The 25,927-nt window shown below is 42.7% G+C and overlaps 1 protein-coding gene across 1 annotated transcript; it reads right to left on the bottom strand.

The window, feature by feature from the left end:
* Positions 1-6,576: 6,576 nt before the first annotated feature.
* clic4 (chloride intracellular channel 4) lies at positions 6,577-25,189 on the bottom strand. The gene is made up of 6 exons (XM_084569695.1): positions 24,768-25,189; positions 13,778-13,887; positions 11,444-11,569; positions 10,903-11,009; positions 9,728-9,909; positions 6,577-8,425 (listed from the first exon to the last, which is right to left on the bottom strand). Exons 1-6 carry the CDS (start codon positions 24,834-24,836, stop codon positions 8,261-8,263), a joined length of 759 nt encoding a protein of 252 aa, XP_084425821.1. The 5' UTR covers positions 24,837-25,189; the 3' UTR covers positions 6,577-8,260.
* Between the last annotated feature and the right edge of the window lie 738 nt (positions 25,190-25,927).

Genomic DNA, 25,927 nt, shown 5'->3' with positions numbered 1-25,927 from the left:
ATAGTTTTTCCATCACAGACTAAATAAAACAGGCCACTATTGTAGTCTTATAAAAAGACTAAACAACCTGGACAAAGGCAGCTGGACGCATGAAAACCTGACGTCTCTAGGTGTCTTTCAAGCACACAGCTGACGGGGGCTCTTTGCCCCCCGCCTTTTTCTCTTTAAAAGTACTCACTTCGAGACCCACATCTCTCTTTAGCCCCCGCTCTCCTCATACACACACCACTTCTCATGCTTCCTGCGAAAAAGTGCTGACTATGTAAAGGAGATAAGAACAAAACCCCAGGAGAAGAGTCACTGCCAGCTTTTAGAGTTCCCCCCTCTTTTGGCTTACTGTTGATGAGCACCCTCTAGTGGTAGCTCATGTGAATGGCACCTCTCCCTGAATCTGCATCCCTGAACCCTCTCTGTGCCTCTTTACCAGCCAACAGCTGCAGCAAACCGCAGCTCTGCCACAGGGTGTGACTGCAGGACCCAGATGGGGCGAGCGGCGAGCATGGGGAAGGGGGTGAGGCGGCTTTTTGTGGGCCGCCTAAGGGGGTCCACCACAGTCCCCTATCTCTCCACCACAGTAGCCACCGAGCCCCGGAGAGAGAAAGCCAAACTACCACATTTTAATGAGGGCTAAAATAAACAATGTGAGCACACAAAAATCCGCCCCGACTGGTTGACTGCAGGCACTGGAGCGGCGCAGATAAGCCGGGCTGTTACTCGGTGGTCTGGGGGCTGGTGGGGTGGGCGAGTGCCACAATGATCCGCACTATGAGCTCGACTTGTATTGTAACGTTAGACCCTTACAGTGCCCGAGCAATGAGTGACAGTTTTCTTGCAGAGTCAATACGGAAGGCAGGCTCTGAAGAAAACTCTTGCTGAAATTTTCTCCCAAAATAGTTTGAGGTTTTGTTTGCACACATTCTGAGATATTTGTCTGAAGATTTATGCTCCTACCCAAAAACAAAGGAGGGGAGTGGAATTTTAATTATAATTCAACTATATGTGCAAATGACCTGCAAATACATCAACACCTACATGGCTTTCCAGTAATAAACCCCTTGTTTTGGGAGGGAAATCATTAGAACATGTTCACTAAATATGTAATAAACTGATATAATGTAGACTGAACTAGCCAACAGATTATGAAATGTTAAAAATTAGATTTTTCTGTAACAAATACAACAATAAAATGCTGCATAAACTTTTAAGCCTCAGTGTTAATCACCCAATAACATAATACATAATATTATGGTACTCACATGGGCCAATTTCTGCATAATAAGTACTAACATTTACTAATTCCAGTGCTTTTTGCTAATGATATAACATCTACTTTTGGGACAGACCACCTTACTTACTTATAGTAACACTTGAAACGCATTTTCAGTGTGTTATGAAAGCCACTGTTTACAAAAAGACAAAGAAGGCAGTGTTAGATATATTCTTGTCATGGTATTTGAATGGAAAGCTAATGACAGATGTCTGCACTTGAGAAACGTCGACATCTGGGTGAACTAAACCTTTAAAGCACACCTCATATTGATATTTATTGCATTTGAAAGCCAAATATACAGTAAGGCATATTCTCGAGTTTCATGCTTTCCTCCAGCATGCCACTCCGCATCGCTCTCAGCATGCTGATGTTATTTCCAGGGCTAACAGAGTGTATAGAGTAACTTGCCACCAGACAAAAAAATAAAAAAAAAAAAAAATAATAATCCACCGTTGCTGCCAAAAAAACAAGATGATGGGTCAGTGACAGCTCGTACGACTCAAAGACGTTTGGCAAGAAAAACACACCTTGTTGGAGGATCAACATACGTCTGCGCTGTTGCTAAACAGTTGCAGACGGCGAGCACTTTTGGAGGACATGCCAACATATTTTCTGAATAAAGGCCAATGTTGCTGAAGATGTGATGAGCAGATAAAGGGCATGGGTAACATTATGGGGGTGCTGTGAAGTCTTCCATTTTGACAGAAATGCCTGAACTCCACCGCTATCCAACAACAACACAGCGTGTGGTCTGTGCCAGGCTGGCAGCTGCTGTGTTTTCACTTCTGCTGCCTGGCCCTGATTGGCTCATCAGCTGCTGTTCGGTGGAGTCACACTTTTGGCCATTCTGAGTATTGATGAGCAGCTGTTCAATCGCCATGACCTGGCATCAAATCATTCAAATCTTTCAAAGACAGCAGGAAATCCTATAGGAAGTAATTAACAACTTAAACTGCAGTTGTGTTCCAGTTCTGTATCCTAATACCGAGCAGGGATGTAGGCAGATCATTCAAGGTTACACCTCAGTGGAATAAAACCACTATTAAAACTTCATTTCAGCCACACAGGCGTGCTGTTTTACAGCGTGTTTACACAGCTAAGACGTCCTATTTAGGTGTGCCTGAATGTTGTAACAGAAAAATAGGAAATGCATACTTTCATAACCACATCATTACCATTATGGTAATCTCCACATCCTACGGTGTTTAGTGCTCCTTAGCCCTTTTGGCTAGAAATCGAGGCCTCACAAGTTGCCACAAGACAAATAATGTTTAGGTTATGCAATTTTTTTGGTTAGATTATGCCTCTATATATTTCTTTAATGAAATAAAGAATAAGAAAAGATAGTAAACGTCTGTTCCTTTGTTCATCTATGCTGATAAACCCATTCCACTCTTCAGACAATAAAATGCTCTTTCTATTGTTACGTCCTAACTGAACTGCTTTAATTAAACCGACTCAGAAAGAGCAAATCAATCGTCAGCCATCAGAGCTGCAATGGACTAGAGGGAAAAGGTAGCTTCTCTTACACTGCAAAATAATGACACACAATATGCCAAAATATGGGAGCCAGTGGTGTATCCAATATGACTATAAAAGTGGGAAATGAAGATAAAGTAAACGGGAAGAAGAAGTGAAAAAGAGGAATGAGAAGAAAGGGGGTAAGAGGACTGCTCGTGAATTACCATCCAGGATGTCTGTCCTCTAAAACCATTATAAAGCTCAACACCGAGTCTACAGAACTGGCCAACTGGCTATAGAAATGATCGATCCTTTCCTTTAATTTAATGTTCCATGTTAAAGCCAGGGTAATGTGTATTCTACTTGTAGCCTTAAAGGTTCTGCATGGCTCTTTGTTGTGGCTGTCCATCAGCACGGTAAATCAAATACAAGCAGACCTATGGCCACATCAAATGTCAGGTGCACAGAGTCCATATGCAAAGAAGGTTTTTCACACATTGTAGACCCAAAACCCAGTTGGGATATCACTGTGTACCCTTGAGCGAGCTACTTTACCAGGGTAAATATTTAGTCAGCTGTATAAATGGCTGTTGTGTAAAACCTGCAAACTGAACTGGCAGCGCAGAGAAAGGGTCCATGCCAAAGAGAAACGGCTGCGCCGAGCTATTGAGAGGTGGAAAATACAAAGCTGATTGAATTACCCGTTAAAAGAGAACGAACGCATAGATGTACCAAGTAAAAAACGTCACGATTAAAGACACTGCATCACAGCATCGAGAGGTTTTTGATCATCGTAACAAAGAAAGATCCACGGAAATATATGGAAACGTGACGTGTGTGTCTTCACGGCTTGGCTGACTTGTTGGCTCCCTCTCTTGGTGTGTAATATAGCCCTCGCTCTTTCCACACACACGTACACACAAACTGCAACTGAACCTAAAATCTAAAACCCTCAAACAGTCCGTCCAAAAGTGAGAACCAGCCAAAAGTCCTCGCTTTTGAAAAGACATCTCAGTCTAAAAGTCAAATTGGTCCTCACAAAGGCAGAGGTACACACAGACACACACACAGACGCAGTCAACATGTTTGAGAAACAGCACTCGGCCCCACCTTCATTACCCAATTACACTAATACACTCGCCCTGCTTGTAATGATTGTGTGGTCTGAATGATAGCCAGGATTGTTGTGTTGGTTCTTACTTCATATTGACGCACACATAGACACACACGCGTCTGTCTGTTTGCGTCTGGGTGGATTTCTTCTCCGTGAATTACAAGTGGAGACCGTGTCTCAGTGTTCGCCAGTGAGCAGGGAGCAGAGAATGTCTGAGGCTGAAACATGACACTTTAATGATCTGGAGAGCATCCAAAAACTGTACGCCCCCACACCTTTTTCTTTCCTTCTCTTGCGAAACTTTGGCTGTAATCAGCTTCACAGAATAGACTTGTTTGTGCTTCAGAACAGTAGGGAATTGGCTGAAAAACATCCCCGAGCTTTACTGCAAGAGGGTGTCTTTGGGGGGGAGGTGGAGCCCACACTGGGTGGACACCCACATGAGACATTCCTTGCAGAGACAGAGCTGTAAACAAACATTCTTTGGCACAGGGGTTCCCAAAATTTTACTGTATTTTTGTCTTAGTGACATCCACATAAATTAACAACAGTGCCAAGTAAAAAAAAACAATATAAGATATTTTTCCTATATGGATGAGAACTTTCATTCAGTACCAACAAAGGCTCATTGAGGCCCCGGGGACCTTCTTTGGGATCCTTAGCCAGTGTTCAAAACTCATCCATATCTGTATTTTTTGCGTCTGGACGGGCCTAAAGATGTTAAAGATGTGCAAAAAGGTAAAAAAAGACTAAACACACTTTTCATGAAGGGTCCTAATACTAGCAAATGCAAGATGTATGGCAACAAAACGTTTTACATGTCAAAAGAAAGATGGGGGACAGGTGCATGGAAGACATTTGTTGCAGCAGAAAAAGATGAATAATAAAATAAATTCTAGCTGGATTTCATTGATCCTGTGCAGATCCTGGTATTGTGCACACTGGTACATTGTCACAGTGTGGTGGCTAGATAAAGACATAGTTAAAGAAGCCATACTATGCTCGCCAAAAGTTGATCATTTTATTCCGGGGGTCCACAAGAGTAGGTTTACATTTATTTAAAGTTCAAAAAGCACGTTATTCATCTCATACTGTACATTACTGCAGCGCTTCTTTTCATCCTGTCTGAAATGCTCAGTTTTAGTTACCGTCTCTTTAAGGCCCAAAAAGCCCATGCCTCTCTGATTGGTTAGGTGGCCCGCTTTTAAACTAAGAGTCCCATACCTTTTCTGCACTATGGCCTGGTTAAGTTTTGACAATTTTCTTGCAGACCAGTTTGGACTGTATTCTGGTGTATATAGTTAGTTTAGAAACCTAGCATCATATCATTTTGTCAACATGCCCATTTTTTCCACATATGAACATATACAAACATTGCAACTCACCAATATCACTGGGCAGGCTTCCTTGCAACAAGACGGCCCGTCCAAGGGTGAGACGAAGACACCCAAAGTGAATTTTCCTCATTCATATTCCTCAGTTTAGCTTTGGTTCACTGCAGAAATCCTCATTTCACAGAGCGCAATGATGAAAAACGGAACATTTTCACAGCATTTATGGGTTTCTCAAGACTTTCGGCCTCGATTTTGATGCAATATGCCAAAACAAATATTTTGTCGAACAAACATTTCAGCAAAGCTAAAAATAGTCCATCCTAACTAATGCTGTGAATGTTGTTAAACATGCTACTGTCTACTTGCAGTCCCCCACAGTTGCAATTTGGCTCCGAATGCCCTTTGAAGACATTTATCATTTTCCCCTGGAGTTACAAACAAAGTTTGTTTATCAAGTTAAAAATGTAGTTTAGCTAATCACTTCTCAGGTGTGCTGCTAATGTTGACTTTTTCTCTGAAAGAAATCTCTGTATCAGCTCAAAAACCCTGACCACTGAGCTCCCCCTTGTGGTGAGGTGAGGTGCCGCACAGACATTTTGTTGTTTCAAGTTCAGGGTAATAACTGGACAACTAGATTAGATTGTTGTATGTTTACTGTTAAAGGGATTTTGCTGAATCACTTATGACCCGGTAGCCAATGCATTGTGGCTCAGTACTGGTTCGGGGATGGGCCCACAATGATGTGATGTTTATGTGTCTGTCTCCTGGCTGGTATATATGTGAGTGGATGCATGCGATTGGGTTGTCAGATGCTAAGTGACCTTTTTTAAATTCATACTTTATTTAAAATAAATAAAGACCACAAGCTAAAACATGCCAGTCTAATATATTTGTTCCGTATTCTAATCCAGTGTTGATGGATTCTTGACCTTTTTATATTTCGTTTCCTCCTCCAAGCACATTGGGAGGAGATGAAGCCGAGCCAGAATTACAATTTCTTCTACTCAGGGGTCATATGACGGAAAAACAACATTGATGTTTTTGCAGGTGTTTCATTATTAACTCCAAAGTTGCAGGGAACTCCAAAGTCAAGACGCTTAGGGTCCTTACTCAGTCTCATGGACTTCCTAAGCTAATGGAGCTGCCATGAAGAGAGAACATGTGGTCAAAAGCTTTGGGTACAAGAAGAAAGCTGAGCCCAATGTTGAGAATTTCTCACACTGAAGGAAGTTAAAGACTCTCTTCTCTACTGGTATAATTAAAATAAAACCTTAGATGTTAGGTCTTTCCCCACTGTTAATACATTCATATGGGAAAATGTGGAAATGTGGCATATGAATGTGAGAGGCAACCCAATCTCTTATTGTAAAAGACCAAAACAAAAACACAAGTCAGAGTGCCAAATAGATGTTTATTTCAATTCAGTCAATATTGTTAAAAAAAAAAGAAAAAGCCTTGACATAGCTTGGATATATTCCTTGTACAACGCCACAATCACGTTGTAGTTTAATGAAAAAACCTTCCTGCAAAACATCCACAGAGAGAAAACACGTAAGGCAAAGAGGAGATGGTTTCATATCCAAGCAGGCATGATTTTCTTTGATTTTTTTTTTTTTTATCCCCCTAAGAATTCAAATGAAATGCATTGAATTTACACATTGAAACCTCTGCAATGAGAACAAATATTTACAATTCCTTTTTTTCTTTTTTTAAATCAGATTTGCTTCATAACAAATACAAAAAAAAATGGCAAATGGGACAAAACAAAACGGATTTTGCTTTATCCGCACTAAAGCACTTTTTGGAGCTACTGTATCGTTTCATACACCGGCTACCTTGGAGATAGACCTACATACACAAGAGAAAGTGGAATTTGAACCATTGCTACTCAGTTGGTTTTCTCATAAATATCTTTAGTGTCGCTTTTCCCGGTGCTCGACCGCACAGTAGGGTCTTCCATCGTGTATGTTAAAGAGTAAGAGCCTCTTTGACGTCACTAGTTTACAGCCAATCCACAGTGAGACCAGAATAATGTGCCTTGCTTTGGTCCGTGGTGTCTAATCCAAACAACCGCTACAATCAGAAGAGACCAAAGTGAAGAGTTCCTTCATGTTAAACATGAGTCAGCATGTCATTGTTTAAATGAACATTTTCTATGGCAATGTGGTGATTTATAAGAAAAAGGCCATTTCAGAAATCTATACATCCTTCGACATGTCTGTGAGCTACATACGCTTGAATATATTTTAGACCTCAGATTTTATCTTTCCTGAGATGTTGCTTCTGCAGACGGTACAGGACATTTCCTACAATCCTACTGAGCTGAGCTACAAGACTATTGCCTGTTTGAGGCAATGAGGGAGTCAGAGCATGGATATCAGGTAGCTTTACCTGCACTTACAATTAGTTTGATTTATTTTTAACAGCTCAACATTAAAGTAAAACGGCTCTCACTTGATATGTCGACCACTCAGGTTTGGATTACCAACTTGTCAAATACTTGAGCCAAAAAAACAAAACACTGAAGCTTCAACACTGTTTACAACATCTCTTAATAAGCCAAAAGACAGAAAAAGAAAAAGCTTCTCAGTGTCATTTTATAGCAAACCAAGATAGTTATTTCAATCTTAGACAACAGAAAGATAACAGCTTGTGATCTGTCCCCCTGCATACAGAGAGAAAGTCAGCTTGAAGGTCACTTGTCAGAGAGCCCCCGTCTGATGAGGCTCCCAACATTGATAAGCACTGATACACACGTCTGGCTGCTCCTTCATCGCCTCGCCATCACATCTCAACATTCATCGGCAAATGGAAAACAACAGCGGTTAATGATAAAAAGGTGGAACCAGGGTGACCTTTGCAGATTCAACTAAAGAGGCCTTCATAAAAACCAGAGGGAAATAATGATGAAGAAGGGTTCATGCACTGGGGTTCGGTCTAGATGAGGAGAGAAGGAAAAGAAGTCCAGAGTTTTTTCTTTCTCGCGAATAAGCACATCAGTCCTGGTGCTGAGGAAGGGGGAGGTGTGGGGGAGTGTAAATGGGGACGTTATGGAGGCGAGGGATGGAGACAGGTGGTCACTTATTTGACCAGCCTCTTGGCTACGTCTGCGTAGGCGATCTCGATCTCCTTGTCGCTGGGGCAGGTGTTGGTGAACTCTTCGCGTGTGTAGGCATTGTTCAGGTACTTCCAGATGGCCGTCATCTCTTTGGGGATGTCGAAGCCTCTGTACTTCTTAGCCACCACCTGAAGGAGTAGATGAGAATCATAAGCATAGGCTGCAACTTTGTCCAAATTAGCTATACAAACACACAGGAGCACATGGTAACACTAAAAGTTTACAGTTTGTGTATCGTTGCATTAGATCAGACAAAACATAGATCTTCTGCTGGCATGTTGTGTCTAATCTAATCTAATATTCCTTAGTTCCACATTATTAATCTGGAGTGATTGTTGCTTTCTTTGTCTTGTTAAATAGTGAACCATTGTTGGTAAAGAGGAGCTTCATCTTGTTCTTACAAAAGGCGCTTTAGGATTAAACAGTTCTAGTGCCACTACAGACTGGGGAGCTACTTCAAGAACTACACACTTTCAAGAGGCTTTTTCTGTTTGTGTTGCACCACCAATAGGAACCTTGAAATGAATCAATACCCAACAACATACAACTACGGGCGCAGACACACCAAACAGATGGGCGACCTCTTTCCCGTGTCAGGTCGTCTGTCGCCCTGATTTATCCTGTGTGTCCTGTACTGCTGGCACTAGTTAGACCCCTGTTGCTACCGTTCCAGACATTATCAGCATTTTGAATCCGAGGGAGAGAGAGAGAGATCACTGATTGGCTGTTCAGCCTTCGCTGCGGATAGTTATTGGATGACGGTTTGGTGTGTCCACATCCTAACAGTTTATAATTATTTACCTTTTTCTTTAGTTTTAAGAGCAGTTTGACCCATTTAAATAACAATTTATTCTGTGTTGATACCACATGGGAAAATTATTTTCCTGCATTTGACCTATCCATTCATTCACACAGTGATGTGTACACTCAGAGCAGTGAGCTACTGCCTCTGGGGAGCAATTACCCCACAGCTCCCCACTTTTACCGACTCAAGTCAATAAAAGTCTCTCTGGTATTAAGAAAATATCAATCCTGAAGTAGAAGCTTAAAAAGACAGTTATGAGAACTGAGAAGTATTAAGTTCCTTAAAAATCGAAAGGCAACAATAGCATTGATAGATAGCGATAATAACTGCAGTTAAAAACAACGGTTCATTTATAAATCCACCCTGCACACAGACACAGGTGTTTTCATTTGTTCTGGGAACAACCATCTCAATTTAACAATAATTGAAGGTTGTCCCATACTTGCAGGTGCAACAGGAGAGGACATCTATGTCCAGCACCCTCTGTACTCTCCCACACCGTCCTGCGAAGACGTCTAATTATGTAATTAAGTGAAAACGAATGCGGGTGGGTAGCATGAGCGTGGCCTGTTATACCAAGACGCCACAGTTAAAACGACAGCGACTGAGTGAACGACTTGCTCACCTTGACTATGTGCAGCTTGGGCAGCAGGTTGCAGTCAGCCAGGGTCATTTCCTCTCCGTCCAAGAATTTGCGGTTGGACACCTTGATGTCCTCGATGCTGTTGTGGTCGATCTCGTCAGGCAGCGGTGAGCGAAGATACTCATCCAGCTTCTGCAGTGTCTTCAGCAGCCCGCGCTCCAGAGCTGGAAACAGGAACAAGACATATTACAAAAGACTTGAAATGAGTTTCATTTCAGTTTCATGTACTCAGGAGTAGCAGCTGCTATGCATGTATACTCTTTCGCCACATGGGGGCAGCATTTAATCGAGCGAGATGTACTATATGCTGGTATAAATGCATATATTGAACACCTGTACAATTTATTACACCAACTGTATTAAAAGCCTGCTGTTGTAATCCCCGTCTTTGACAAACCCAATCCCCACCACTCCTTTTAAAAAGGACTTCACTGGATGGTACAGGTAATACTTTGTCCCAAGCCCACATCCATCGATATATCTGTAGATTATTCATTAACAGTTCATTCCATTGTTAGAAAATATGACATGAATGTACACAAGAGTCAGTCGCTCAACAGTAGACTTAACCTGTTACTTTGGACAGGACTTATCAGTGAACTATGAGATTCAGCCCCTGACTCTGTTGACATAGCCTTGGCTTTCACATCCAGACCATATTCATGGTTCAATATTTTCCCAAGGTGGAGAACATGATATCATTTTTATTTTAGATTCTATAAACATATTAACAATAGCACATATTTTGGCCACTCACGATGTGAGAGAATTCATACCGAATATAACAGACTACATATGATTCATACTAATCCATTAATCTTATCCGTTATGATGATTGCACTCTTCATGAACGTGCAGGTATATGGCATTTCTCTTAAAAGGGTTTGGATTAAATAGCAGGAGTCAGCGGGGAGGATGAGATTGTGAGCCGAGCGGTTCAGGAAAGCTCCAGGTGAGGTGGGGAGCAAGAGGACAGGAGGAGGCAGCTCAACAAAAGAGCTGTGTTCCACCAATCAGGTCAGGGCTACCGATGTTGCCTAGCAACCAGAGAGTACTCCCTACACAATAGAAATGCTTCTTAACCAGACCTGACCTATCAGTGTGTGTGTGTGTGTGTGCGTGTGTGAAAATATAAAAGACAGATAAAAATATCTTACCCTCATTAGCATCTGGTTTGGAGTTCTTGATGAATGCAGAAAACTTGGCAAAGATGTCCATACCAGCTGTGTTTGACTCAGGATGTCTTGCGCCCAGCTTGATGTACCTGCACACAACACATACGTATGAATTTCTATCTGCATTAATGTACTGTAAGTTAACTATAAGCATTAATGCCTCAACTCAAAAACTACTCATCTTCTGTCAGTGAGGACCGATGTGTGGTAATCCGCTGCCAAAAATAATCCCCAATCCCCAATAAATGTACTTTTTAACTTCTGAGAGCCAGAGACAGGCTAGGAAGTCTGCTAGTGTTGAGCACACGACACATTTTGTCGGTTTTGCTCTTTGCTTGTGTTAATGGAGAAAAGAGAATATTGCCATCCTTAAGTAAACATTTGCCTAAATTTACATCCACAAAAGCACTCTGCCCCTCATTATATGCCAGCAGCGCTTCTAAAAGCCAAGCCCCTGACAGTTATGCAGTGTATGTACTGTAGGTGTGGCAAACGGTTACCGCAGGGATGGTAAAACACTCACTTGGGCGGGCAGAGGACATCCTCAAGAAACTCTTCGATCTTGTTGACGTCAGTTCTGACCTCGCCGTTGAAGGTGATGAAGGGAGGGTGCGTGCCGGGGGCCAGGTTCTGGAGGTCTGCAGGCTTCCTGGGAGACGAAATGGAGAAACATCAGTGGACTGGTAACAGCAGAAGCAGCCCTGAGACGAGCAAGGGAAAGTAGATTTCATCTCCACATATGCTATGAAAGAATTGTAAAGGATTCATAAATGGTCTGATTAAACGTGAAGAAATTTATAGTTGTATCACTGCAGTAGGTTAAAGTTTTTGAAAATCCTGTGGTTCTGTTGGCAACCTTCTGCACTTTAAATACACTTTTTTCTGGCGCTATCCAGCCTTCCTTAGTCTCCAGATAGAGCTGCTCTGTCTTTAACTGTGTCTGTGTGCGTCTCCATGAGTGTGTTTGTGTCATCTTCTCTCTGCGGCCTTCAAACCAGCACATTTTGTACCAGATGTCTCTGGCAGGCAGATGACACAGACACACATAAACAGAAATGAGCATGTGTTGAATGAGCAGTGTGAACACAACTGACTAGCGAAATCCACAGAATCCAGACGCTTTAATTTCTTCAGTATAAAAAAAAAAACTACAAAAACACACAGCAGTGACTCAACGGCTGATGAAAGACTGATAGCTAATGTAAGTATAACAAGCAACAACCTCCATTCGCAGAGACTCCAGGTTTTTGTTTTGACAATTCTTTTGGGAGTTTTGGGACAAGCCATTTAAGGGCACAAAAGGGGAAATGACTCCAACTCTTCGGCATGCGAAGGGGAAGAGGTAGCGTTGCCCACTGATTCCACTGATTGGTGGGTAAGTAAACGCCTTGAGAGTCACGGAAACAAATATTAACATGACAGCCTTGACCTAAGAGAAGATGTAAACTCAGGAAACATAAAAACATGTGATTTCAGCAGTAACATTCATGTCCTTCTATAAGTTTTACAACATGTACGGCCCTTTCATTTGAATAGTATAATAAAACAGCCGTAATTATATGGCACACACCTGCTTTTGCAATACAATCATTTCATGTTCACTCAAGATAACAGATGCAGCATGAAGGAAGCAAAGCTAGAATCAGTTCCCTGTACATGACACTGCTAAAGGGCCTGCTCAGATCCAGTCTGGGTGAGCTGATCATGTAAAAGACAGGTGTGAACACACACCATAATAACTTAATGTGTGTGGCCATCCATCAGAGACAGCAGCTGTTAAAATATTCTGTTGAGCCCCAGATGATGTCGGGGTTTATTTGCATACAGAGCGTGAAACTGATATCGGATCTGGAGACGCATGTTAATGCCAGGTCTGAACACATGTACCTGAAGATGGTCACTTGTGAATTAATTGCCCAGATTGAATCTTAATTCAAGGTCTGAACAGGCCCGTCACACACTATTTTTTTTTTTTTTTTTTTTTTTAAACTTACTGTAAACCCTTTCTCCCACAGCATGCAAGGGAAAAAATATGCAAATATACCCAAACCTATGCACTCTTCATGAACTTGCAGGCATGCGTGAAAAACAAACGACTAGTCAAATGGCCATGGCTTTCCTCCCTTGACCTGTATAAAACAGGAAAAGCATTTATCGAGGACACCTCTGCAATTGTCCAAGAGGATGAGACGTCCAGCGATGAACCTGCTGCCATGTGGAGGAGCTGTGGAACGAAGAGTCAGTCATCTTCAAACTCTGAGTCATCAGACGCACATGATGATGATGGAAACCCATAGAAAAAAAAAACAAAAAACAGCCATCTGACCATTGGACATGGCTGAAAATAATCTGGCACTTGCCTTGTTTGAGAAGTGGAAAAATATTTAAAGAGCATTTAGATGACTCACACAGACTAAAACATGGGTTTGGGGTAAAAAGCTTCTGGAATCCACATGTGCATCTGGGAGGAAAACTAAAATCGCAGAGGATCACCGCTTTCTGATCCCAGTGGTAGAAAAAATAACACGTTGCCCACCAAAATGTAGGCAGGAAGTGAGCGGAGTCAGGGACCTTAAAATAGCTTCTCCAGAGTCTCTGTGTTTATTTATCTCCGATTTTCTCCGGCCTGAAAAGGGGTCATGGGAAAACCAAATAAGCAGTTGGGAAGCAGTGAGCGTGTTAGAGGTGGGGCTGGATCAAAGCGTTATAGGGCGGCTGAAGCCATTGTGGAAACGCCCGGGACAGCTCTGGTAGGCTAAAATGGAATTTTTTATTCATTTAAAAAAAAAAAAAAGAAATATAAAACAAAAAAACTAACAAACAAAAAAAAAAGATATGGACTGGGAGCAAGACTCACCTCTTGAGGTCCACAGTGGTGACATTGAAGACAACTCCTTTAAGCCACAGTATCATGAAGAGCCTCTGGGAGAAGGGGCAGTTCCCGATGCTCTCGCCATCACTTCCCGCCTTAAATAAACAAACAGTTAGTGAGTTAGACAAGAATAGATTAACTATCAGAAATGTGTTGCAGGTGACACTCCTGGTGGCTGTGTACACAAAACACAAATGGAAATGTTCCATATTTAATATATTAAAAAAAACATCCAGCAGACAAAGATCTTAACAGTTTTCTTTAACTGACTGGTCTTGGCTTATAGTTTGGACTGAAACAGAAAAGGGTCCTGATAATCTTGGCAGAGATCACATCTCTGTTGCACAACCTTAGCCCGGGGCGTTTTTACTGCACTCACCCAGAGAGGGTTCGTTTCAGACAATGACTCTTTCAGGCTGCCCTCGAAAAAAGCCTCAAGTAGGAGGGTAAGAGTGGAGAACCGACCCCTTGTCTTAGAGCTCACTTCCCCTCCATTAATCGGCACACACCACTGTCTTAAGAGTAACAGGAAACTTATGGAGTGATTAAGACTCTTGTTTCCTCTTTAGCTCGACTGCACAAACACAAGGCTGAGCAGTGGAGGGAATTAGAGGAATGGAAGTGGCGTGTGCCCTCCAAATTACTGACGAACGCTCATCGCTCAGCTACACACCAAAGGCAGGAGGGAGCTTTGAGGCGAGGAAATCAAGATCATTTTTTAATCTGAACTTGAGAAAAGATGCCATACAGGTCTGATCAACCTGCAAAAAGGATGGAAGGTGAAGAACAGCAATGACGTCCCGTCTCCCTCTCCCTCTCAAAGTAATCAGAAAAGCTATGCGAGGGTGCTGGAAACCATCAGAGATATCTCCTCTCTCTCTCCAGCAGCCATTCATCTCTTTGTCCTCTGCTCTCCCTTGTGTCTCTAATCATTTCAATTATTCCTGTCTGGGCTCGAGACAGCCATGTAGGGATAAATATCATCCGTCTTCCACACAAGAAGGCAGAATAAACATTTCATTTGATTAAACCAGCTCTGTCAAGTATATTAATGATATCTGCTATGTTGAGTGGTGAACAGTTAGACCACCGATTTAATTTCATTTTACTGCCTCATGACAAAGAGACATATCATTGTGAAACTTAACAGATATTGTTCTTGGTGCACTAAGAAAAATGTCATTTTACTTTTTTTCTAAACACCAGCACACATCCAATGTGTAAACTGAGGTGCTCCTTACTCTGTGGATACTATTCTGCTGAGGTATGCCTTTCTATTCACAAGGTCTAGCGTGGAGGTCATTCAAGTATTGGCGCTCTGGAATGCACTTCTTCATTCAGTGTATTACTGTAGCACAGCCTCTCTGAAACGGTTGAATGCCATTTCTCCTTGGTGCGCCTCCTGTGTCGTCCATTTCTTATTCACTGCAGTTCTTTCCCTTCGTTTTGGCAGCTGCAGAGATGGAGTAAGGTGTGTCTATACACGAGTACGTTTCACACATATCCACTGCGCTGCTGCACTAATGCTGCACGCAGACTGGCAAAGGGCACTGGATAAAAAGATTCAAATCAATTTTGACTTAAATAAGTATTTGTTTAATATCAGAGATGCCCTCTCTGATTAGTCTTCAATAGAGGACTTTGTTTCAGAGAGTTCAGCCAGTCCAGCAGCTCCTCGCTGGTGTGGACAGGCTGGCTGCTGTTGTCCTCTGCGTGACGCCCAGTGGGATGGCTCTGTTTGATCTGCCTGCTGGCTCCCATTGTACTGCAACTGTCCTCTCCCTCTCCTTTCCCCCTCCTCTGAATTCAATATCTGAAAAGCTTGGATTAGATCACTGCCATTGTTCAGCAAATGAAAGTCCTCTTTTCACATTACATGATTCAATTCCAGAATAAAGCTTCAGCTCTGAAGTCTTGGGGGTATCATGGTGCATGGCCAAAACTAGCCTGGACTAGCATTAGTTGATTCTTAAGGGATCAGAAAGACATCAATGGGATGATTACTCCATTTTCCCCACAGTGACTCACCTACAGAGAGCCATTCAGTTCTAAAGGGTGGTAACGCAGCACAGCAACAGTTCCCATGGCAATAGACAGAACATATGACATGGAAAGCAGAGCTCGGGGGTGGAGGGGATTACCACTTCACAGGTGAACACAGTTTGAAGTGTGCTCTGTTTATATGGATACAAAAGCAACACAAATGAAGTAATATAATCTGTACTAGATGTTTACTGTACTACCTCATACTGAGTTGCTATTAAGCCGAGTTCATTTGAGTTCTGGGTCTCGAGTGGCCGAGAAGAAGGCCACGGCAGCTGTGAAAGACATTTCACACTTTTCTTTCTCTCAGTCTGTTCTCAGAGCCATGGCAGGATTCCTACCCTCTGGAGTCTGCAGCAGAGCAGACTGCAGCTCTCTGCCAAAAGACACTGACAGCAGAGAACTGCTGCATTAGGAGAGAAAGGGCGAGAAAGAGAGATATCACAGGAAACAGAGAGGAAATTAGGGATCGTATGTAGTGCTAACCTACATGAAGAAGAACAAGTGGTAATGAATGCTTTAAGAGGGAGGAAGAGGAAAGATAGAAAGCTTCTGAGGGAGTGTGCTCTTTGGCACACTGCTTGTTTCTTCCTCCTCCTCCCTCTTTATCCCTCTCCCCTTTTCCTGGGCCCCTCTGTGAGTCAGAGGGGGCTGGGCGTTTCAAGAGTAGGGAGAAACTATTCCAGAAATGTCCTGTTACTCCCGCCGAAGAGGGTGCTTTGTTTAGTTTAAGAGATGATGCTGGTGGGGCTGCATTTCCGCTGAGCACTAAAGGAACAGCAGCTACCCCCCATTTTACTGTGTGGACCTAACTGAAGAGATATTCAGTAAGAACTGTCTGGATAGCATTTATTAGTAGCACCAGAATCGTTAACTCCCCTCGAGAATGTCTTCTGTGGATCCACAGAAATTTTGAAAATCCATCCTGATGTGTATGTTAAGATTATGGTCTTATGGTCTTAAACCTTCACAGACAAGTTGGAAGAGTTTCAGGAAAGTCCCGCAAACATTGTCTTCTTTCAGCCAACTAACAGTTTCCAGAAGGCCACTGTAAATAGTTTGACATTCAGAAAAGGGCTTCTGGAGAAGCCTCTGTAAAGCTTCAACACAAAGCACTTTTTGTTTTGTAGAGTTTTAGACACGTCATCAGTGGGCAAGGGGAGAAAAAACAACAACACCCCAATAAAACACACAAGTGAGGGGAAAAATTATGACAGAGCACGGCCTTAAAAGGCAAAAACAAATTAAATTGAAAAGGATGCATATTTACCAAGAAGTACACAAAGTAATTCCCAAATACAAGTAGCTTTCTCAGCAACACTTAGGAGGCAAACAGCAGGCCACGCACTTGGAACTGCCGTGTTAAATAGGACGCTCACACCATCTTTCACACAGATTCGTAAAGCGATTTCAACCTGATGCCTGTAACGGTGTCTGAGCCACAGGAGCAGCAACAGTTGACAGCTGCTAACAGACTCAAGCTTTATTAAGCTCAATGGGGATAGTTGAGTCAACAGATTCTTGTTTATTTAATGCCAAGCACACACAGCTGCCCAGTGGAGGACGTGTGTCATGTTCAAGTCGGATGTTATCTGAGAAATGATGTCCAGGACAGTGAGGCCCAGCAACAGTACAATGACAGCCAGTCAGCCATGACGGCAGTCAAACACAACATGTCTTCTCCAAAACAGTGAGGTCATACCTCTTATCACTTCCCCTTTAATCATCCAGCCAATGATGTAAAGGCCCAAAAATCTCAACAGCGATGAGCGTGAGTCAAGGCCTTAAGCAATTATATTGAACATTATGACTTCCTCAAGTTCACTCCTATAACATTTTACAAGAAAGACAGTAAAACACTGGACGTTTTCAACCACCGCCCACTTTCTCGGGGATTGAAGAGTCATCATGTTTTTAGGGATGATGTGATATCACTATTGAAATAGTCAGCAGACAGGGACAATGGGTCTTGTTCACGCTGGGCACAGTCCTCACAGTCTCTGCTCACAGCCTAATTTTAGTAACATGGCGGGCCTTGCCTTCCCCTCCCCAACACACTTCATATTCTAAATTGGTTGGGCTGCTCAGTAAGTTCAAGCCACACTTGACCGAATAAGGAACTGGCGATGTAACAAGCGCCGCAGCTTTCCTCCTCCTGCTCTGACACACAGCAGGAATGTCCGTTGGAGAGTGGGCAGCTGTGGTAACGTCATGGCAACACCTCGCCCTATTTGCTGGACAAGTACACAGGCTGGTCTGGGGTAATAACGGAGCTAGATTGAAGAGTAACTAAACTATATGCTTTTTAAACGTAGTCTGTCAGCATACAGTGTTTTGGTGAGTACACTGAAACAGGTTAAAGAGGTTTCAATAAGTTCTGCTCTAATGTTGGGATTAAAGGTGAGGGTCAGCCACAGCTCTGCGTCACAGCCCACCCATAATATATTTTTGAGGCCAATACTCGTATTTGGAAACCATATACATTTAATAATAAAAGGAGAAAAAAAAAATGTCAGTACCCTCTGGTAAACGAACTACGTTATTTAATGATGCCAGTGTTTCTAAATGACCTCAAACCTATTTTGTTTTTCCATGCACCGATATATCTTCAGTGCCTTGCTTAAAAGGCATGTTACAAGACCAGGCACGTGGCAACATACTGTAAATGTAAGGAACCCAACATGCATGAAGCCCTGTCAAAGCAGACACATCTTTTAAGATGCTAACACATTACATGTCCATAGAAAATAAAATGATTTTTTCTTGAATTTAGCCTTGAAGACAAAGACAGTACGTTAAAAACAAACCATCTGAACAGGACAAAGTACAATATGAAAACTATTACAGAAAAAAATGGCAACTATTTTAACAAGTGAGCCATGTTGGTAGATTGCTGCAAACTCATGGAGAAGCTGCAACCTGACAGACAAAATGTGTGTGTGTAATGACAGAGAAGACAAAAAGTCTCTGCTATAGAAAGCCTTGTCCGAGATCTTAACAACAAAATCTGTTTTAAATCTTTTCCATGCTTTAAAAAATATATTCAAAAATGAAACAAGGTCAAATATGTACATATTAAAGCTGGTAAGGAACAGATTTCTAATATCTGTGACGAGGGATTGCAAGTAGACAAAGCTTTATGTTTAATTTACACAAGCAAATGTTTTAGGACGTTTGATGGCATAGTTGTACATACAAAAATCAGACAAGCAGCTATTTCAACCAGACAACTGAAGCCACCTTTCAGTACTTAATACTGAAGGGCTTTCGGTAAATTATCGTCAAAAAACAAAAAACGGATTTAAGTTTGGCTTCTGTGCCTGAATGACTCAACGCAGACGGGGTGGGTGATGAGAGCTCAGACCACACGGTCACAAGGGTGAGTGTACAGAGGAGTCAGATTTTGCTGGAACATGGAAACCCCATCACATCCTTGGTGTGGCTCTGACTCAGGCTGACATCACTCAGTGGAAACCTTAAGACTTCCAGGCAGACACAGGCCTACTGTGCTGGAGCACTGGACTGCTGCACCACAGCCATCAGATTCCATGGAAAGTTGGCAACTGGCATCTAAAAAGAGGCTTACTGTATAACTATGCTATGGCAATGATGTAAGCTAAGTCAATAATAACCACTGCATTTAGCCTCGGTGTAGAAGAGATAACAACCAGTTCAAACTTCTGGAGTCACAGCATGAGTGTTGGTGATGAGTAATACAGATCCACAATGACGGAAAAACAAACAGACAGCCATGTGGGAGAACAGCATGAACCAACAGTCGTCCCTCTGCTGGGGTTGTTGTTTCAAGAGTCTAATACTAACAGCAAGCTGGATACTGAAGTCGGCCCCAGCTCCACCTCTCCACCCACGTACATATTCACAGACCCCCACACAGATGCATGCACTTACACTTGCTCAGCCGCACATATAAAACCCAAATGTCTGTTCCTTTCCAACGAAACCTGACCCAAAAGTAGCTCAAACATATTCAAAACTAAATTTCCATTGTGCAACATGATTCGGTGGAACCCTGAACAATGTCGCAATTCCCTGAGAACAAATGTCTCGTCTGGACAGCTGTGAACCACCCACAATGTCAGCATGCCATTACCATACAAGTCAGATATGTGCATGGCAACACAAGCCTGCGCCATGGCCACACAGACACTGGCCTCATCAGTCGTTCTGGGCAGACAGAGCGTCCTGTCTGACCTGCCAGTGAGTTGCATGCCAGTCTGGTACTGACAGGCAAAAATGAAACATGCAAAACACGTGAAGAGATCATGAACAAGGCTTTCAGTTTGCATGACTGTATACTCTATATTTATAAAGCACAGCAAGTGTGGCACACACACACAAGACTTAAGTACTGTATTTTATTTGACTTCTTATCTTTTGCTGTCATTGAAAAATAGTTCCAGTATTATATTGTTTAGAAAATATTCAACTGAATTAGTCTTTTCATACTAACTGTGACTGGGATCTTAACATTACCAAGTGAAGTGCTCCATCAGCCTTCTTATGCCAGGGCTTCAATGACACAGAAAGCCTTGATGGCGAACTTGGACACCTGAAGCAGTGTGCAACTTGATGGAGAGATGAGCCAAGAAAGAAGCCCCTCGTCACTCTATCCTTCATGTTCAAACACTACGCCTTGGGTCCTTCAGCAGGCTCGGATATGAAGAACAGCATGTGAAACACAAGCAGACTAGCTCATGTTGAGACTGATCGAGTTACACGTGTAGCGGGCAGGGGAGATTCTCCTCATTTAAGGGGTCACGCACCTATGACAGCAAAGATGATTCAACAGAGAGGTGGAGTTAGAGGTTCACTTTTCCTCCGTATCCTGATCCGGTGGGGTGGGATTGCCGGAGTAGCTTTTACAGCCTTATTAGATAACAAGTAACACACACCGATTCAAGACTTTTTGGTAGGCGCCATTCTTCAAAGTCCAGTCTATGTTGCTCTAGGCTGGCCTCACTTCCTGTCTTTGAGTTCATAGGAAAATGCTCTATTAGCTATCAGCTTCCTGGCTGGGCAGCACAAACAAGACAATCGCTTCCTCCTCCTAATGGTTTGAATTAAGATTTTACTGTGGATATATTAGCACAACAGGATTTTATGACGGGGGCACTTGTTCAGAGGCATAACTAGGACTGTGGACGCAAGTGTTGCAACAATCCAGGTTACATTCTAGTTACATGAACATTAACTAGCCTCAGTCATATAATAATGCAACAAATGATGGCAAATCCCCTCTTCAAATTGCTGTGATAACACACTGCCAGATCGATTAGGCCGGAGGCCAGAGAGTCACTCGACCAGACAGTTACAAAGAAGAATCAGTGACAGGCAAGGTGCTGCAGAAGCACATTCAGCCCACACCGAAAGCTCAGCACTCTACAACAGCAACAAGCCATTAATCTTTGTACCCTAACTCAAAATGTCGACTGCTGCATCAATATATACTTGCGGAGAATAAACCGCTCTATTGATTTTTCTATAATAAAAAAAAAAAATTACACTCAGGTTCCCAGAATACCACTCAAGGGAGAGAGGAGCTGTTTATTTTAAGATGGAAAAAACAGGCAAACAACGGAGAAATTGTGTCTGAAATTAAGTCAGTTTAATGGTTGTATAATTACCGTTCTCCACCAAAGGTCACAGCTTGGGGTCAACTGCGCAACTGCTGTTAAAATCTATACAAGCCACACATGGCCCCGTAATTTCATGCAGCAGCATTATCTGTAGCACAGTAAATGCTGAAAAAGGTCATTGTGTTTCTATAAAAATCAACACATCACAAGGCATAATATCTGCATGTCACATGTCATAACTGATAGCACAACAGGACACGAGCAGCTCTTTCCAAGGCTTTTTGAATAAACTTCAAAGAGCAGAATATTTATGCCTACTCGGAGTTTAAAGTGTGGGACATGAACCGTATCCGTGAACTTAAATCTGAGGGCTCTGGAGGGCTCTCTCTGGCATGTTGCCACTTCCATCTCCACTGTTCCCATGGGACTGTCGTGAAGGACGTACACAAACACAGATGGGCTCTTGTGCCATCCAGACTTAAAAAGCTCTTCTTAAGCATGTTTACCGACTCTGCTGCCTGCTGGCAAGAGCGCAGAAGTCTGGAGGCAGCAGAAGGCTTTGCAACCAGTCCTGTGACCCTGACACACTTTGAGCCAGCATACACAAGCAGAGATAAAGCCCGACTGTTTCACTTAACTCATCAATATTCTGCTCCCCGTCATACAGTCAGGTCGTACTGGAATGAGTCACTTGCGTGCCTATCCTGAATAATTCAGGGGATCTTTGTAAAGGTGTGAAAAACTGAATAAAAACATGGCAATGTGTGAGGATCCACCGAAGATCATTATGCACATAAACAATATTGAATCTTCTTCACCATCTTTGAGTAGTAACACAAGCCAGCCACTTAACTAAAGTCAGAATGGCTTTCAAGAAAATCACCAATCAAATTCTAATTCAGTTACCTAGAGCTGTTACCAACAGAGTGGACCATGATTTAGAAGGGGAAAGCTCTTATATAAAGACAAAGAACAGAACTACAAGGTGCTTCCCTTCTTTTTCTCATTTTCAGCGTTATGTTAGAGAAATGCATGTCTTGGCTCATAACTATATCTATTTCATATTACCACTTAAATTTGCTGATGTGGATGGATGCTTGGACATCACCCTTCACAGCACACCGTCAAAAACAACAGCTAATCTGCTGAGCTGTGCTGTGCTGTGGTCAAGGGTCGATCCTCCTTTTTACTAAGTCATTATAACAAGCTCACATGCACCCAAGAGCAATAAAAAAACAGACAATTATGAGCCTCATGTCCACACCCTCTACGATGACCGCAATGTCAAGTGTTCCCATGGAAAAGTGACAACAGTTGCTATAAACAGGATAGGTAGATAAGTTGCAAGATCATCAAAGTATCTCTAAACTGAGGCAGTCAGCTACTTCTAATGGGTAAACATCGCTGCCTCTGCTTACACCACACAAACAGCAATTTGGCAACTCGTGTTCTGGAAGAGTAATTAGTCAGCTTTGATATGTGGCAGTTCCCTAACGGATCTGACACCGCTGTGTGTGGAGAGCACACACAGTTTGTTATCAACTGTTCCCAGAGGTCCGGCTCACAGCAGTGCACCTATGGCAACCTGCATGCCTCCCATTGTCTCCCGTGACTGTGTTTAAGGCAGCAGAGTGAGAACAACGGCATCAATAATAGATGTGGACATGTCAGACGCTGGTACATAACCGAGAGCCGCGAGAGCCCGGCGTAAAACGAAAGGCTGTCACACGTCCACGCAGACATTTCGAGAAAACGCACAAAGACAGAAACTTCTGGCTGCACAGTGCAACAAGGGAGGGGTTGAGGGGGAAGAGCTGGCCAGGACTGTAAACCTTCCAGGCCTCAGGATGATGTAACCTCTCCCGTAGACTGTGAAAGGTAGTTATTGAAACGTTGTGGGCTAGTTTGTTCCCATCTGTTCTGCCTTTTTACTGAGGGGCCTGTTGCTCAGCACCCCTCTTCTAAAAGGCTTCTCTTTGAAGAGGCAGCTGGAACAATACAAACAATCTGGAAAACTTGTGTGATCAAATTTAAATAATGTAGAATAGCTTTCACAAAAGTAATTACATAGCTTTTTTAAATAAATAAATAAATAATAAAAAAAACACAATCACAGCTACTCTGGTCGATACCACACACAACTTCTCCCAGTCGACTCAGGACCACACCGCCTCCTCCCACTACCCCAGCCCCCCTGTCCCAGTGTGGGTCTCTCCCCCTTTTCTTTCCAAAGCCATTTTCCCGCTCTGGGAATCAACAGGCTGAAGAAAGAGAACAGCCGTTCACAGCCACCCACCATCATCATCATCATCATCATGCTTAACTAATGACAGAGAGGCACGAATGCAGTTTTTGGGGTACAGACAGTCGAAATCAGAAAATAGCTTCAGTTATAGTAGCTGTTTTCATCACGGAGGCTGTGGTTTGTACCACTATTAAGTTGTATTATACCCACACATGCTCCTATTACTTTGACAAAACAACCCATTTCAATAAGCGGGCTAGGCTGAATAAGAGACACACTTCCAAGTCCAGTTCAACAGCACACAACTACGTCCTCCAAACTGATCATCCAGTTGAGTTACCACCTTTCTGACGCTGTTTCAACATGAACTGAACACTCATAAAGAGGGATTTAGTGGATTAGCTTTCAACAGTGTACCTATTGAAGTGGCAAGCGATGATGCATGTGAACACCATCCACCCAGCTTTCTATTATCTAAACTAAATGAGATGAACAATGGCAGCGATGATATTACACAGAGCAGCAAATGCACCACTAGTGACAAATGCATGCAGCATACAGTAGATACAGCAAATGACTGGTTTAGGTCCTGAATCCGTTAATGGCTGAACATATAAGCCATCACTGGGTCTGTCAACTTGCGAGCGTAAAAACGCAACTGCAGCAAGCATTGTCCAATCGGCTCTTATTAATGGCCAACGCAACTCCAGAGCTTTTGTTATCGAATTAGCGCCCAGTGTTGAGCATGGCAGCCTGGTGGGAGAAAGGCTGCATCCGCCCTGTTTGTGACACTACTGCGGGCTCCACATGGCCACGGTGGAAAAGAGGGACCAAAACCCCGCAAAATTACACTCAAAAGCGGCAGAAAACCTTCCTGAAGCGTTTCTAGAAGTTGAAACAAAAGTGTAAAACGCCAACATACCGCTAGCTTCTAAGATTTAGCTAGCTAAAGTTAATTAACGGTAAGAATAGCGGGCGTTATTCGCTCCCAGATACAGATATAAAGCGTTTATCAAGACACTGTGCTGGTTTGGTAAAAGTGTCCCCCCCAAAAAAATGTCCTCCCAGGCGACTTGTGCTGCGGTCTTACCTTCACAAACAGCTCGATAACGGGCTCGCTGTCCGCCTTTACTCCGTTCTGCGGTACCGACAGCGACATTGTGTAGTGCTGCTTTGAAGTTTTTATTCTGACAAAGATGAGTTTTTTTTTTTCCTCTCGCTACCACGCCCGACTCAACTCCACACGTTTTTTTTGTTTTGTTTTTTTTTGTTCCTGAAGCCCAAAAGGCGCTTTTGTGTTCTCCCCGAGGAGGAGGAGGAGGAGGAGGACCGGGTGCCGTGAGCAAACAGAAGCGGTGTCTACTCGCAGATGCGGTTGTTTGGATGTGGCTCTGTCACTGGGAGCTAAGCTAGGCTACAAAACCATCTCCGGACCGCGAGGCTCTCTCTCCGCCGGTTGAGTGGTGAGGGTGATGATGAGGAGGAGGAGGAGGAGGCTGCTGCAAAGAAGCTACGGGAATATTTAAAGCCGTGATGTCATCAGCCAGCATACTGGACGGTGGGAGGATCTGAGGAGGGACCTGTCTTCACACCCATCATACATCACTGTCTGGGACACACGAGGAGAAATAACGCCTTCAAGTGTCCTGGGATATAACGCATTTTCCCCAAAAATAAAACCGTTGAAATTTTGAAATCAGAGAAGAAACACAAAGACCTAACACTCCTCCCTTTTTTTTTTTTTTTTTTTTTACTACAGATTATTATATTAGAATTCAGTTTTGTTCCCAGACAGTAGTTATTTTTAGCTGTTTGTCAATAAACAATGCAATAATAAAAAGTTCATTTATTTCCCAGTTAGTTTTTAAAGTACACAAGTTGAAGATTTTCTTGGTAAATGTCTTTTGCTCAATTATGTAGTGCTACCAAGTGTCAAAGTGTTTTACTTACATGCTTGATACTGCTATATATAGTCACTGGCCAGTTTATTAGGTACACCAGTGAAAACAAATGTATTTTAATACACCAGTCCTGCACAAAATCTTCAGTAACTCCATGAAGGTTGTGGTATTCAACATTTGTTTAAAATAACAAAGAGCTGTTGATTTAACTGTCTTCATTTTGGAGGCTGTGAATTGTAATAGACTTTGTGTTGTATCGACACTCGTTTCTATTGATATCATTTTATTCACTGTGCTAGGCTAAATAACAGAAACACTTCAGTGTTTAATTCAATCCGGCAAACACAAA

The sequence above is a fragment of the Chelon labrosus genome, assembly GCF_963514085.1.
Source record: "Chelon labrosus genome assembly, chromosome: 20".
Classification (NCBI taxonomy): Eukaryota; Metazoa; Chordata; class Actinopteri; order Mugiliformes; family Mugilidae; genus Chelon; species Chelon labrosus.
Note: the sequence above shows the minus strand (reverse complement) of the source record. Positions and strands in the feature narration are given on the sequence as shown.